At 39.8% G+C, this 15,610-nt stretch overlaps 2 protein-coding genes across 3 annotated transcripts; one reads left to right on the top strand and one right to left on the bottom strand.

Moving 5' to 3' along the window:
• The first annotated feature begins 3,051 nt into the window (after positions 1–3,051).
• Positions 3,052–5,675, top strand: LOC131687509 (zinc finger protein 83-like). Its single transcript, XM_058971599.1, has 3 exons — positions 3,052–3,251; positions 4,766–5,163; positions 5,425–5,675. The coding sequence occupies exons 1-3, from the start codon at positions 3,052–3,054 to the stop codon at positions 5,673–5,675; spliced, it is 849 nt and encodes a 282-aa protein (XP_058827582.1).
• A 308-nt stretch (positions 5,676–5,983) lies between these two features.
• LOC131691409 (uncharacterized) lies at positions 5,984–9,571 on the bottom strand. Of its 2 annotated transcripts, XM_058977773.1 has the most exons (5): positions 9,475–9,571; positions 9,388–9,409; positions 6,588–7,051; positions 6,361–6,527; positions 5,984–6,204 (listed from the first exon to the last, which is right to left on the bottom strand). In XM_058977773.1, the coding sequence occupies exons 3-5, from the start codon at positions 6,753–6,755 to the stop codon at positions 6,171–6,173; spliced, it is 369 nt and encodes a 122-aa protein (XP_058833756.1). In that variant the 5' UTR covers positions 6,756–7,051; positions 9,388–9,409; positions 9,475–9,571; the 3' UTR covers positions 5,984–6,170. The 2 variants fall into 2 exon arrangements, with proteins under 2 accessions (XP_058833756.1, XP_058833757.1); XM_058977774.1 differs by lacking the exons at positions 9,388–9,409; positions 9,475–9,571 and having other exon boundaries at positions 6,588–7,087.
• Between the last annotated feature and the right edge of the window lie 6,039 nt (positions 9,572–15,610).

Raw genomic sequence — 15,610 nt, 5'->3', positions numbered from 1 at the left:
TCTGCAGATTGCTACAAAAATCTTCAAAAAAATTGACATAGAAATGTAGTATGTATATATTTTAAATGATCAAAAATGTTGAAGGCTTGTGTATAAATTGGCTGGCATAGGCTTTGTTCTGCTAAATATTTGTAATCTGCAAAACATCTGCAGTGAAAATGCAAAATCTGCAGATTTACTAATATATATGCAGATCTGGCATCCTTTTAGTATTCCCCACAGGAAATTCATCCAAATGGTGTAAAAATACGGGGAAACAAGGCAAGATAGGTACTCAGAATATGGGGTTAAATGAGCAGCTTGCACTATTTTTGATTTTTTCAATAGTTAGAGGTACCAAATCATCGCGGCAATCAGCAGTAACGAATTGGGGATAAAAAAGGAAGCATCCTATCATATAAAATTTTTTGACGAGAAAGGTCTATTGTGGAATCGTGTGCAAATATAGTGGAACAAGATCTCTGACCTAAACTCTTAATAATAATCAGATTGTGGTAAGTTTTGATGTGCAATTCCAATTTCACCATTGATTCTTCCTATAGCTTGGTGGTGAGTACCTAGTGTAGTGATAAGTTTATGTGAGTACATAATGAATCCGAAAATTAGTATTATTTGTAATTTTCATAGTAGGCAATTAAGGGCGATTAAATGGCGCGTTCTCTGGGCGATTTAGGGGCAATTTAAGGGCGGATAGAGCGGCAAAAAAATGACGGCGGCAAATCGCCCAAATGTTGCATTTGAAATAGCCTCCTAATTGCCAGCAATTTGCTAGCAAATTGAAGGGCAATTAGCGCATCCGAGTTGGCAAATAGCCCCCCGTTAGCCAGCAACTTGTCCTTTTTGACTGGGATATTTAGTACTTTTCTGGTAGCATGTAAGGCCACTTACAGAGTGGCGGTGAGAAGCTTAGCATAGGCTGGTAAGCTGATATTAGGATGCAAGATGCACCCACATCCAGCAAACTAAAGGCCTATTTACACCCTCGGTGAAAATGAACGTGAACTCGATGCGCACCAAATTGTTTTTCCTAATATCCTATTTATTAGTGCTTAGAAATTGGTGAAACTGGAACTAAACGATAGTACATTAATATACTTAGCGAATCCATGTACAATCATTCGATATAATTGAATCAATGCAATAATATTTATATTTCCTGATCATTTTGAAAATTCCACCGTGAAATATGTACGCAGTGGATATTTCATTCGTTCACCGGGAGTGTAAGCGCAGTGATGCTAAGAGAAGAGACGACAACAGGCTTCTTGTTCTTCTTAAATTTATCTACTAGGCCCTGACGTAATTCCAAAGACAACAAGCATCCATCGTTGCCAGATTCCATTTGCATGTTTTTTTCACAATTGCTGAAAATAATTGTACCTCAAATATCGACCTTCTGTCAAGAATTCACAATACTAGCTGCATTTAAAAATTGAATTTTATGTTTATTCGTGTCTCTCTTAACATTACACGTAGTTATATCGTCATTCAGGGTATTTATTCAATTTGCATGAAATGTTCATGTGTATGAAAAGTAGCGAAAATAAATTCAGCAGCACTGTTTTTCATCCCGTTTGAAAATATTATGAACGCTCTTGACTGGCAAAACAACCAATCAGAAGCTGGTTCAATATTGAGGTTAGGATTGGATCAAATTGGCTACGCGATTGTCTTCTCTTCTCTTAGCAGTGATGGACGGAATTGATGCGGAGTGGTGAATATAAATGTCATCGCTGTTCACGGTGAGCGTTCGCCTTCGAATACCAGATTGCATTCTGACAAACTGTAAACTGCCAGCTGAGCTTGAAATCTTTGATCGCTGATGAAACTGTTCATCGTGAACAATGGAAGGTATTCAACACATGTTCACGTTCATTTTCACCGAGAGTCTAAATAGTGCTTAAAGCATTATTGCATTGATTCAATTATATCGAATAATTGTACATGGATTCGCTAAGTATATTAATGTACTATCGTTTAGTTCCAGTTTCACCAATTTCTAAGCACTAATAAGTAGGATATTGGAAAAAGAAATTTGGTGCGCATCGAGTTCACGTTCATTTTCACCGAGGGTGTAAATAGGCCTTAAGAGGTTAACGCCAGAGTGAAATTCGAGCGAATCTGCGTCGACTACTTGATTTAACTGTGACAAACTCGGCTTGATTTGCAGCAAGCAGGTTTCTCGCATCTAGCATCCTAGTGACAGTACCAGCCACAGCTCATTTTCTTGCCACCGGCCTGAAGCCACCATCAGATTTTGATTCGCTTGAATTGTGCACATCTGCTAGGATTTTCAACCTGTGGAAAAATACCAATAGACCTTTCTCGTCCGACCTAACACCTGTTTTTCTTATTTTTAATCGAAAGATTACACATTTATAAGAACATTTCCGTAAAAATGAGATTTTTAGGAGCTATCATGATTTTTTAATGATTTTTTAAAATTTGAAATATGCAAGAATGTTGAATATTTTTTTCACCTCAGCAAGAATGGTGGGACTTAAAATGTGCGTTTGGGCAGCACTGCTTTGAATATTTTCACTTAAGTTCTTGGCAACGCGGTAAATGAAGTGGTGAATCGCAGTACAAAATTCATTAGCAATGTAAACAAATTAAAATGAACCTCTCGCTGTATGAACATTGGATGAAAATGTTTAACCTCACTTTTTTGACAGTTCGCAGAGCTTGTTTACATAGACTTGGAATGTTTTGTATTCGACCACAGTATGAGAAACTTGATTTGGTTCGCTTTTAAATGCGAATATCTTGTATTAACAAGCTCGCTAGGCTTTCATTTTTATTTGACGTCATTAGGCATTAAATCCGTTAAATTTGGCATTTGGATTTTTCTTGTCCACGATTCGTTGAAGAAGGCGATTTTATTTGTTGCGATCAATTTAACTTTTGTTTTTTGCTGAATTACAACGTTAGCCACGAAACATTTTGATGATCGCTGGTAATTGCGTTGCAAATGTCCTTGAAATTATATACATCGCTTCATAGGTCCGCACCAATTGCAACCACTCCACCTCGCCGGAATCGAGTTAGCCGATGGTCCAGCCTGCGTCACACTCGGCTGTCACTGCACCAATGGTAGCTCCCCACCAGGCATCTGGATTAATTGCTCAAATCGCAGCTACTGCTGGTAGTGTAGCGATCGGCTCCGTCGGTAATCCCGTTGGACATACCCTCATCGGAATGTTCAGCGGTTCCGATTCACACGAGGACAGGCTGCCCCGGTATCGGGCAAGGCAAACACTCCGACAGGACCATGCTCGTGGGAGATCAAGCAGTTATTATCTTGTACCCAAGGCCAGGCCGAGTGTGATTCGTAACAATTACCAAATTTAGAAGTCCATGTACATAGTGTACACGTGATACTTTTTTTGAATGAAAATAGTATAAATGTTGGCAAAATCCTGCAGCAGTAGGATCAAAGATAGAGTTTTAATACCAACTCACTGTGCTTCGGTGTTTTTTGGCCAACGAACTATCAGGTCTATGTTTTTATTTAGTAAATGTTTTAATAAATATTAGTTCATTAGGAGTATGACTTATTTATATTTTGATGGCGCGGTGAAGGGGTGGTTAAAGTGCTAGTCGTTTCTTGAAAATCGATCACTTGAAAGTAGTATAAATGATTATAAAATGCGACAACATAAACTCATAACCTTTCTAATGGTTATTTAGCCATAGGTAACGAGAAAATAGATATGTTTTATTCATGTACAACAAAAATTATTCAGCAATAATTTATTATTAATTGTTACGCGTGATTTTGTCTCCAGTGATTGGCCAAAATTGGTCGCTTTTAGAATCTGGTGCTCTAAGCACAACTGTCCCATGTTAATAGCGAATCCCATAACAAATGGGATAGTATAGCGATCATACAGCTGTAACAGCGAATTTAGCATTGACATCAATATAACCAGGTTGGTTGCAAGCAGAAAGAACAATACTAGCTGGGTTGCTAGCTGTTTGTGCTACTAATAACACTTGCAGTCTGTCAAATTAACATGATTCTATGATCTAGCTTCAATGACGATGGAATATAACCGAATCCAAAGCCTAACCCATCAGCGCAATTTGATCATGTAATGGATATTATAAACTCTGAAAGAAATACATTTTATTGTTGTCTGTTTTTGAGGTTAGAACTTAGAACTTTTATACTATTGTGAGAATGGTCCTCAGCAACTATCCTTCCAAATCAAAGACTCGTGCTAGCAATGGCTTCGTTCAGAGGCTGCTGCTGTACATTTGTTTTCTTTAGCTGGCCTATTACGATTCCCCGGACCGGACCACTTTTCCGCCGCCACAAGTGGGAAACGAACGATTCACATTTGATTTCCGTAGTCACAAATTACCGAATCACTGGCAGGTAGCATAATCTTCGGAGTTAGTTGTGAATTGGAACAGTCAAGCCTGACTTCCCGAGCTACATCTCCAGTATTGTCGTCCCATATGACTAGTGAACCTAAATGTATCCCACACACATAGCACACCATCCTGGCAATGGCAATTAGATGCGCCCATCTCGGCCTGCCATAGGTCTATGAAAGTACATGTGAAGGGACGGTAAGGTGGAGATAGGTGAACGGTATGTTGTTATGATATGCTTATTCCGCTTCATTGAATTCATATGCTTCGAAAATAAGTTAGATTTTTTGAGATCATAACCCGTTTTTCGGAGATTTTAATATATAAGAATGCTTTTTAAAAAAAATATTAATATCGAATGCACTTTTCCCTATTTTCATTCTAGACAGACAACACAGTCAACAGGTCCAGGTGACAATTTCACACATGCCACCGTACTACAAACAACCATCGATAAAAGCTATGAGTGCGGAATGTGTGACCAATCATTCCCCAAAAAGAGACAGCTGGCAGTTCACAAGCGCGTACATGCCGGCACGCGACCGTACTCCTGTGATATTTGCGGTAAAGCATACACCAAGGGTATAAATCTAAGCCGGCACAAACGGATACACACCGGCGAACGACGGCACCGCTGTCGGATATGTGGCAGAGAATTTTTCACTTCTGAGCAATTGGATCAGCACCGGCTTACCCATAAAGATCAGGCTTACATTTGCGATATCTGCAGTAGGAAGTTTACTGAAAACAGTAGTCTCACGCGACACAGACTTATCCATGCAGGTGAGAGATCGCACAAGTGCGATATTTGTGGCAAAGAATTCATAACTAGTGCTGAACTCACTCGCCACATGCGCATGCATACTGGCGAGCGTCCGTATAAGTGTGATATCTGTGGCAAAGGCTAAGTAGAAAGTAGCAGTTTGAAACGTCAACAGCGGTTCACATCGATATGAATCTTGCGGATCAAATATTTAGTTGCGACATCTGTGGTAGAAAGTTTCTTGAATCTAAAGAACTTACGCAGCACAAACTTATCCACAGCAAAGATTGAGAAAGAATTCAGATGTGAAGTCTGTGGTGGCGGGTTTAAAAAATATTCTCACATGACTCGGCACATGCAAATCCATACAAACGAACGCCCGTACAAATGTGACCTCTGCGGGCAGGAAATGTCAAGGAATGGTAGCAGGCGAAAAGGAAAAATTAAGGATTCTACCGTGACCGAAAGCATCCACGCGGTCACTGGAGGCGGTATTGGGAAAATAGAAGAGGAAAAGCAAGTTCTAACATAAATTATCTGATTGAAAGCAACGTAAATAGAAGTTTTGTTTATTATCAAAATGTATTTAGTAACTTTCTATATTTAATTGCGGCGCCATTAAATGACCCTGTTATCAACAATCGACACTATAAAAATTATCCACTCCCTTACCAACGGCCTATTGAACACTCTCGCAACCATTGTCTTGTAGGAGCTGTTCTAGTTCAAGCCCCACACACATAGCACACCATCCTGGCGACCAGATGCGCCCATCTCGGCCTGCCACTGGTCTATGAAAATACATGTAATAGGACCGCAATGGCCGTTTAGGGTGAACTGCAATAGGTGGCTATCGAATCGGAACACTTTAACAGTGTGGCCCTGGTTGCCAGTCATGACTGTATCGGCCGCCACTTCCAAACATGTCACCGGTAACCCTGCTGGTGAAACTCCAGAATACATCAAAGCTCCTCCTCGGATGCGTTATGTTGAGCTGGCAACGCTGTGAAGAGATTGCTGAAATAAACTAATGCTTCCTGTCGAACCGATGCGTACGTGGGCTAAAAAAGAATAAGAATTAAGGCACTTGATGACATACTTATTGCAGACTGAAAATTAAATGACTTAGAATATACAGTATTTTAAAATAACAAATGAAATCTGTCTGTTCTGCGCCCTACGTGAGCTTAAAAAATTGCTTGAAACATAGGACTTACTTCGCCATATGCAGACGTAAACCCCAATCGATCTGACAACCTTGCGTGTACGTTTCTAATCTCAGAGAATCGATTCGTCCACTCAACCGTGCGACTATCACTTTGTCACCGGCAAGCTTTATGTTAGTTACTCCATTGTTGTGGATGTTTTCGGCTTCATATATACCCTGCAATGAAACGTCCGTCAATAGTTGTAATAAAAAAACAAGTGACTCCATACAATTTACCTTAAAGTTACCAGTCGTTCCCTCCCAGAACTCCAACCGCTCATCTGCACACCCAATCTCTATGAAATTATCAAAAAAGTCCAGACACCAGATCGGCGATGTCTGGTAACATTTCTTCCGCGCTGAACCTCCTCCTCCAGGTGGCTGAGAACATTCGCCAGCGCTCATCTGCTGCCGGGGTGGGATGAAGCCGTATGATTGGACTTACTCTCCACCGCTGCTACATCATAGCCCTTGGTTGAATTATTCCACAAAAACCGGATTCGCAGATCCGCACAAAACCTTTTGGGCATACACGATTATCATTTGTAAAATGTTTCTCATACTGAACGGTAAAATGAAAATATTTTCCTGCATCTCATTCTGATGATTGTGCCTGGTGAAGTTAAACTGTAGTTTTTTCTTCAGTTTGAAAGCAAAACTGGTCGGCGAACTCTTGGGAAACAGCTGATGTTTTTGGATTCCTTGGCAGGATGTAAATACATAACAGATAGGTAGAGAAAACAGGAAAAAAAAACAAAAAAGATGTCATCGATGTTTGAAGAGCACTTTTCACTTTAGAGCAGCGTTGTCAGATGGTTTTGTATAATAAGTTTGTTCTAGTTACACAGAAGTTGCTCCCGAGCAAACAGAAGCAAAAAATACTTGACTTTTACTCCAGCTTGCTAACAGAAGAAGAAAAAAGAGAAGAGAACATAGGAACGATTTTCTCTCTGTTTGCTCCGGAGTACTTCCACTTTCTACTGGTACTGGAACAAATCTAATATCGGTATAGTTCTAAATAAAAAATAGGTATTTATCGGTGTGATGTATGCTAACCAAAAGTTACCTGCAAATTATTGGTTTTAAAAAATAGATCATTCTAATGTTATGTAATCAAACCTACCGAGCTCAATCGATTTCAGAATCGGTTGTTGAGCTTCATTTGAAATTTTGATAGTAACCTGGCAGATTGCTGAATCAATTTCCGGATGATTTGATGTGGAAATGTGAAGACATTTTCTAAAAAGGCCCATACGTAATATTAATTGATCGTATTATATGAAAATCGTTATTTTTTGGTAAGAAAAAATAAATCGGTATTTTAGTAATTTTATTGGTATTGAAATTAAAAATCGGTTTAGATATCGATGAATCGGTATATTCTGCAACACTGTTTTGGGGTTCATCTACGTCAAAACAATGTTTTTGACAAATTGGAATGAACTGTTTGGAGTTCATACCCAGTAAACAAAACGGCGAATAGCCAGATTAAAATAGATGCCGGCGAGCGGTAGGCTACTGGAACTTTGTTATAAGCTACCCGCCGTAACTTTTTTTTTTTTTTTTTTTGATTATAGAGGTTTTAACCTTAGGGTCATTCACCTCTTTGTCGGGTTAGAGAAAACTCTTTAGAAAAATCTCTAACCCTATGTGCGGGGCTGGGAATTGAACCCAGGTGATCTGCGTACAAGGCAATCGATTTACCAACTACGCTATCTCCACCCCAAACCGTAACTTTATTTCATATTCCCCACACGAAGTTCATCCAAATGGTGTAAAAGTAGGGAGAATCGAGGTAAAATAGGACAGTGGAATACAGAGTAAAATGGGCAGTTCGAAGAAGTTTTGATTTTTTCAATAGAGACACCAAATTAACGTGACAGTATTCAGAATCGATCCAGCGATGAAAACGGAAGCTGTTCTGCATATAAATTTTTTTGACGAGAAAGGTCTATTGAGTAGTTTACGTCGTTTCTGCTTACGTTATATGATAGGGTGAGCTTTTCCACATTTTAAACATCTTGCGGCAATATACATGAAACTAGAGCTTCTTTATGACGACACATAGATGTCCGTACCATACAATATCCTCATCCCAGTAAATTACATTCGTAATGAAATTTGGAATGTGGGCTGATTTATGATGGAATTCCAACCGAAGGCAACAACCCATCCTGAATGAATCGGTTTTCGAAACGGTTGTTACATTTGCGCTTAAATTCTAAAAGAAAACATTCCGAATGCGATGAGCAGGGAATCTGCTGTCAAAACGAGTGAAACAGAGAGTTGTGAGAGAAAGAGTTTCAACTTTTCTTGGTGGAAACCAATGAGTAAAATGTATGGACGCAAACAGTTTTTTTAGATTTTATATGAAAATTTTCAAGTATCTAAATAAACTTCTACAGTTCCCATATTTTTTCTGCATCAAATGTGTATTCATTTTACAACCGCAAAATCCCAAGTTTTAATATCTTTCCCATACATTTAAATTCACCATAGCCACCACTGAAGCAGTGCCATCTCTTAAATATTTCCAAGAAAGTATTACCTAATTGAATAAAAAAAAATTAATCCCAACTGACATGAAATTATGCTAAGCCGCATTTCCCGTACAAAGTGATTCGTCACTATTTTCTCTAGCTCGTTTAATCTGGCCAAATGTTTGAGATGCTCGCAATATAACAATTCCATATTAAATTTGCAAAAGGGCGAATAAGATTTGTAAACAAACTTATTTTGATGGTTTCTCTTAATTTACTATAATTTCGAAGCAGAAAACAATAGAAATTACTTCTACGAAGGGTAAAATTATACATTAACGCATATTGTTCATGAAATTCCACTCTGTAGCAGACTAATGAGCGAAACAAGTTTGTTTGCAAAAACATTTTCGCCCTTTTGACGAATTAATATTGAATTGTATGAAGTTGCACATGTCTTTGCAGTGCTTTACGGGACCAAATTCGGTAGCTTTCACTTCATTTTGCCGTGAAAATTCTGGCAATATATGAGGATAAGAATCATATTTACTACATACAGCATTGGTCTAGTTTGAGCTCCTGGAATGAATGATACATGAGGTTAATCATTGAAAAAGAAGTTATAGTATATATTGAAATCTTACCTGCAATGTATAACATGTAATGATTAGGGTACACAACGTAGTCGATTTCGCAGTCCAAATGTTTAGAAGCATGATTTTTTTTTCGCTGAGATTGATAATTATTGCGTTTGCATTGGTTTTCCCTACGTAACCAAGGTAAACGCATAAACAATTTGAAAAAATAACAACGTATTCAGTGTTGCTAGTTTCATACATTTTCTAATCAAATGTCATATTTGACAGTACCAGTTACCTGAGTCACTGAGGCAGAGATGTCAGATTTGCAGACAAGTCTGCAAATTCGCAGACTTTTAATTTAAGCTGCAGATTTTTTCGATGACGCAGATATTTGCAGATTTTTCCGTTTGGTTGCAGATATTTGCAGATTTCTTAGTTTGGTTGCAGATATTTGCAGATTTTTGAATATAAAGGCTTTTGGTTACACTAGCTTGCCTCACATTTTTTGTTCTTCCCAGACTTTTAAAATTATTATTGCAGACATTTGAAAAAAGTACCTGGCATCTCTGCACTGAGGGGTAGTCATATTTCGGATACAGTTTCGGGATGCAAGTGTCTAGTCGTGTCGTTGGTATGGCTGTTGGAAATAGTTCAAATTAGTATATCATACATTTCAATTCAAATGTCCTATACCTATTTATCGTCCCTCATTCTTCTTAAATACAAAAGAAAACATTTGAATGCTATATTAAATGCAGCTAAAAATTATTCGAAATTCATATAAAAATAATATGAATTTAATCTAGAAAGTATGTGACATCCCGATGAAAAGTAACTGAATTTCACATCACATGTACATGCAATCGACGCTGACTTTAATAAGATTGACAATAAAATTTTCTATGTGTGAAACATATAACATTTACCTGAAAAGTATTATGGAAAATATTTATTTGCCCGTTAAATTTTCATCAAAATGCCAAAAATCAGTCATCTGTGAAAAATTATCTGTGATCCAATATTGTAAAAAAAATCTGTGACATTACAGAAAAATCTGTGAATATGGTAATCCTAGTACACATTGCCCACTATTAGATAATCCATGAGACTTTCAGATCAGCTGATTGTTTATCTCTTCTCACATTACTCGAATGGGCGCAACGCCCGACAGAATCTTCGACTCGAACCAACATCAAACGTATCGGACCAAACTTTAGGTGTCGTGTGGATTTTTCTTTTCGCAAGAGCAGAGCAAAACATTCGCGGACAAAATTCGCTACTGAATATACTGTAATAGTGTGGAATCGAATTGACTAATCCATGTGCAGTTATGTTAGTGCGAGATTGAGGTTAAATTGGGTGGAATTTTTGCCAAATGAGGTTAAATCAGATGGCGCGATTTGAAAACAACGCGTTATATGTATGTTGTCTATACACATTGCAATTGTGTTGGTGTCCTAGACGTCAAATAAGTCAATGGCTCGGTCAATGGCTTCACCACGATTACGGTGATATCGAAAGTTTCAGTACACGCAGGATTTTATTTATGCATCGATAGCATACTTTTCTATCTGCCTTTCGTTTCTTCTGCTGTAAATTTTATGCTTTCGATATATTCGGTCTATCCACTCATTGAATGCTTACTAGAAGTATAAACGAGGGGCAAGCACTAAATCTTCAATACAACGCAGTGCCAAAAGTAGTACTTAATTAGTTACTTTAAGTACCATTAAGTACCTTAAGTACCGTCAATATTTAAAAAAGTACTGTCAAATTCATTGTACTTTAATTTGTGTTTCTCAGTGTACACTGAGAAATAAAAATTTGGATGGTTAGCATACTTTCTATTCCCGTCTCTTTTCTTCTGCTGTGATTTTTATGCATTTTCATGCATATACCTCTAGTAAGTATTCAATTAGTGGATAGACCGAATATGTCCAATGCATAAAATTCATAGCAGAAGAAACGAGTGGCAGATAGAAATGTATGCTATCGATGCATAAATAAAATTCTGCGTGTACACTGAAGTCGTCAATTCCAATTCAAGTAGTTTCAGATATGCTGGCAGGGTTGGGAAACCTTAAAACTAGCGAGTCTTTGTTATCGGCCAATTCGAAGTTTTTAGAACCGCTTTTTAATATACAGTCGGTTGAAGACCATATTTTGTGGTGGGAAAATCGCTTGATTCATCGCCCTGGAAGTATTTAAACTATTTCTTATTAAAGAGAACCAAATTACCCAGAGAGCTTACTTTAATTAACTCGACCAAAACTTATCTTAGGTGATATACACAATAAAGTATTATTGTATGAAACCCGTGAGCTAAAGCCATCTCCCATTACTGAAAACAAAGTAGTCTATCTCTCTCTCTATCGAATTATAACCAACGAAATATCCCACCTTCAGAATTAATACTTCTCCACAGACAAACAGAAGTAACAGCTCGAAGAAAATTCTAAAAAAAATCATCGCCCACGGTATATTAACGACATCTGTTGAACACATTGCACTCATACGTCTCCCAACCTTTGAACGGAACAGATCGTTATATTTCACAGTGGTGTTCGGTGTGTAAATTTCAGTGAGTGAAGGTCATCCTTTGTTCGTTCGTTAGCTGCCGTTCTGCTGGTGCCGGCAGTAAATCCAGTACATTGTTTTCGCTGGTGCGGAACAATCTACGTTGTTTGCAGATAAGTTTTGCTTTATTTTTTTCCCTCGTTTGCTTTCTTTCCTTTTCCCTACTTTTACTCTACCTTGTAATCAAATAATAAGACACATTCCCGTTTATATAACGCTCTGCCCTCGTGCTTCAATGGCCGAGGGCGAAATACCATCTGATGTAATCATGGAAGTCCCTGATCCCCCTAACACTCGCATTGCTCCCCGTATAAAGCAGTACCCAGAAGGTTCCTCTGGGCCATGGGTATATTTTCGGACCGGAGAGAAACCGGTTAATATATTAAAACTTTCTCGAGATCCGACTGCTAATTACCCGGCCGTAACTCAGATAACACGTGTTCGGGCAAACAAGATACGTGTTCTAGTGAATGATCTCGGCCAGGCAAACGCGATTGCTTGCTGTGAGCGCTTTACGCGGAAATTTAAAGCGTACGTGCCTTGTGTGGCCGTAGAAATCGATGGGGTAGTGTCCGAACCAGGTCTGAAATGCGAAGAGCTGTTGGAGCACGGGGTTGGCTGCTTTAAGAACCCCTCACTTGAACAGATTAAGATCTGGGAATGCAAACAATTGTATACCGCAAACACCGAGGGAGGTAAGACCACAGACTAACAGACATAACACTATGAGGGAATTCCCTCAAAAAACACTAACCCACAAAACCCAGAACACTAGTTCCACCTTTTATTCACAGTCCCAAACACTTATTTACTGGTGGGCTACCCCTCAGATTTGGGAACAATTTTCTATCTATCTATTTTCTGTGGTCTATCCCCCACATGCTTGTTCATATATCAGTGGCGCCATAATTTCAAATGTGGCCACAGTCCCAACTACAGATATATTTAAAATGACCGTTAAAGCGGGCGAAGCTTTGTTTTTGAGTGTTATGTCTGTTAGTCTGTGGTAAGACTACCTACTCTCTATCAGGCTCGCTTCGGGTGACATTCGCCGGGTCCTCTCTTCCCAACTACATCCTCCTTGACAAGGTTCGCCTGTTTGTACCGCGGGTCATGAGCTGCAGCAATTGCAAGCAGTTGGGCAACACGCCACATATTGTGGAAATAAGAAACGATGCGGCAAATGCGAAGGAGAGCATGAGGATGACTCTTGCGACAAAGAAACTGAAAAGTGTATTTGCTGCGGGGGCCCTTCACATGCTCTTAAATCATGCCCTGCGTACAAGCAGCGCGGGGTTAAATTAAGCGCTCCCTTAAGGAACGCTCAAGGCGTTCTTATGCAGAAATGCTAAAGAATGCTTCGCCATCTGTCCTGTCCGAAAATCCCTATGCAGGTTTGGCTAACGTTGAGCAAGAATCTGACGACCCACGAGAGGGAACATCTTTGGTTAACCCAGGGGAATCCAGGAAGAGGAGAAATCCAGCCTCCCCTACATTGCCTCGTAAGGGCGCCAAGGTGTCGTCCACTCAGAGTGCGCCAACTACAATCAATAAATCCAACGGAAGTGATGCACAAAAGCCGATGGAATTTGCTCCAGGACTTGGAAATATTAATTCTAACAAGGAGTACCCACCACTTCCAGGGACACCAAAACCCCAAGTGTCCCCTTTTTTCAAACAGATACTCAGTCCAGTAGCGGACTAATGAAATTTTCTGAAATAGTGGACTTAATTTTCACAGCTTTCAATGTTACTGATCCTCTTAAAAGCCTTCTGATACGTTTTCTCCCTATAGTGCAAACATTTTTGAAGCAGTTGACTACTAAATGGCCCCTCCTTGCAGCGATCGTATCCTTAGATGGCTAAGTCATCGAACGAGGTCACCGATTCGATCACTGTTCTACAGTGGAACAGCAGAAGTATCCTCTCGAAAATCTATTCCTTTATTTTTACTAAATAGTTTAAAATGTGATGCTTTCACATTATGTGAAACTTGGTTAACTTCCGATATAAATCTCAACTTCCACGACTTTAATATAATTCGTCTGGATCGAGAAAACCCCTATGGAGGAGTACTTTTGGGGATCAAAAAGTGCTATTCTTTCAACCGAATTAACCTCCCTTCGACATCAGGCATTGAAATTGTCGCTTGTCAAGTTTTAATCAAAGGTAAAGACCTTTGCATTGCTTCCATCTACATTCCTCCTAGAGCCTCGGTAGGGCACCGAACGCTTTGTAATATCACGGAATCCTTACCGGCACCGCGGCTAGTTCTGGGAGACTTTAACTCGCACGGTACGGTATGGGGCTGTCTTCATGATGATAATAGATCAACATTAATCCAAGATCTTTGCGATAGTTTCAACATGACCATCTTAAACACGGGAGAAATGACGCGGATTCCTGCACCACCAGCACGCGCAAGCGCGTTGGATTTGTCGCTTTGCTCGACATCGCTACAGTTAGATTGCATGTGGAAGGTGATCCCTGATCCCCACAGTAGCGATCATGTGCCTATCGTGATTTCAATTGCTAACGGTTCAAGACCATCGGAAACAATCAATGTCTCGTATGACCTCACACGGAACATTGATTGGAAGAGTTACGCGACCGCGATATCCGTTAAAATCGAATCCACTCAAGAACTTCCTCCGGAGGAAGAGTACAGGTTTTTGGCTGGCTTGATTCTCGACAGTGCGAATCAAGCTCAGACTAAACCAGTACCCAGCGCGAATACCCATGGACGGTCTTCCACCCTGTGGTGGGATAAAGAGTGCTCAGAGCTGTACGCGGAAAAGTCCACTGCATATAAGGCCTTCCGGGAAGACGGGTTACCCGCTAGCTATCAACAAGTACGCGTCGTTAGAAAGGCGAATGAAGAGTCGAATGAAAGCCAAAAAACGCAGTTATTGGTGCCGGTTCGTTGACGGGTTAACGAGAGAAACAGCGATGAGCACTCTTTGGGGTATGGTTCGACGTATGCGTAACCGTAATAGTACCAACGAGAACGTTGAATATTCAAACCGTTGGATATTCGCTTTCGCAAAGAAGATCTGTCCGGAATCTGTCCCGGTACAGAAAACGTGCCGCGCCGCGTCTCCTCACGATACCGCGAACGAAACACCGTTTTCGATGGTGGTGTTCTCACTTGCTCTCTTATCGTGCAACAATAACGCCCCAGGGTTAGACAGAATCAAATTCAACTTGCAGAAGAATCTACCTGACACTGCAAAAATGCGCTTGTTGAATTTATTTAACAAGTTTCTTGAGGGTAACATTGTCCCTTATGAATGGAGGCAAGTGAAGGTCATCGCCATCCAAAAACCAGGAAAACCAGCCTCCGACCACAACTCGTATCGGCCGATTGCAATGCTTTCCTGTATTCTGAAGTTGTTCGAGAAAATGATCTTGTTTCGCCTCGACAATTGGGTTGAAGCAAATGGCTTACTGTCAGATACACAATTTGGCTTCCGCAAAGGCAAAGGGACGAACGATTGCCTTGCGTTGCTTTCTACAGAAATCCAAATGGCCTATGCTAACAAAGAGCAGATGGCATCAGTCTTCTTGGATATTAAGGGGGCTTTTGACTCAGTTTCTATCAACATTCTGTCAGAGAAGCTGC

Source organism: Topomyia yanbarensis, chromosome 3 (assembly GCF_030247195.1).
Source record: "Topomyia yanbarensis strain Yona2022 chromosome 3, ASM3024719v1, whole genome shotgun sequence".
Classification (NCBI taxonomy): domain Eukaryota; kingdom Metazoa; phylum Arthropoda; class Insecta; order Diptera; family Culicidae; genus Topomyia; species Topomyia yanbarensis.
This window is presented reverse-complemented; position numbering and strand designations above follow the sequence as displayed.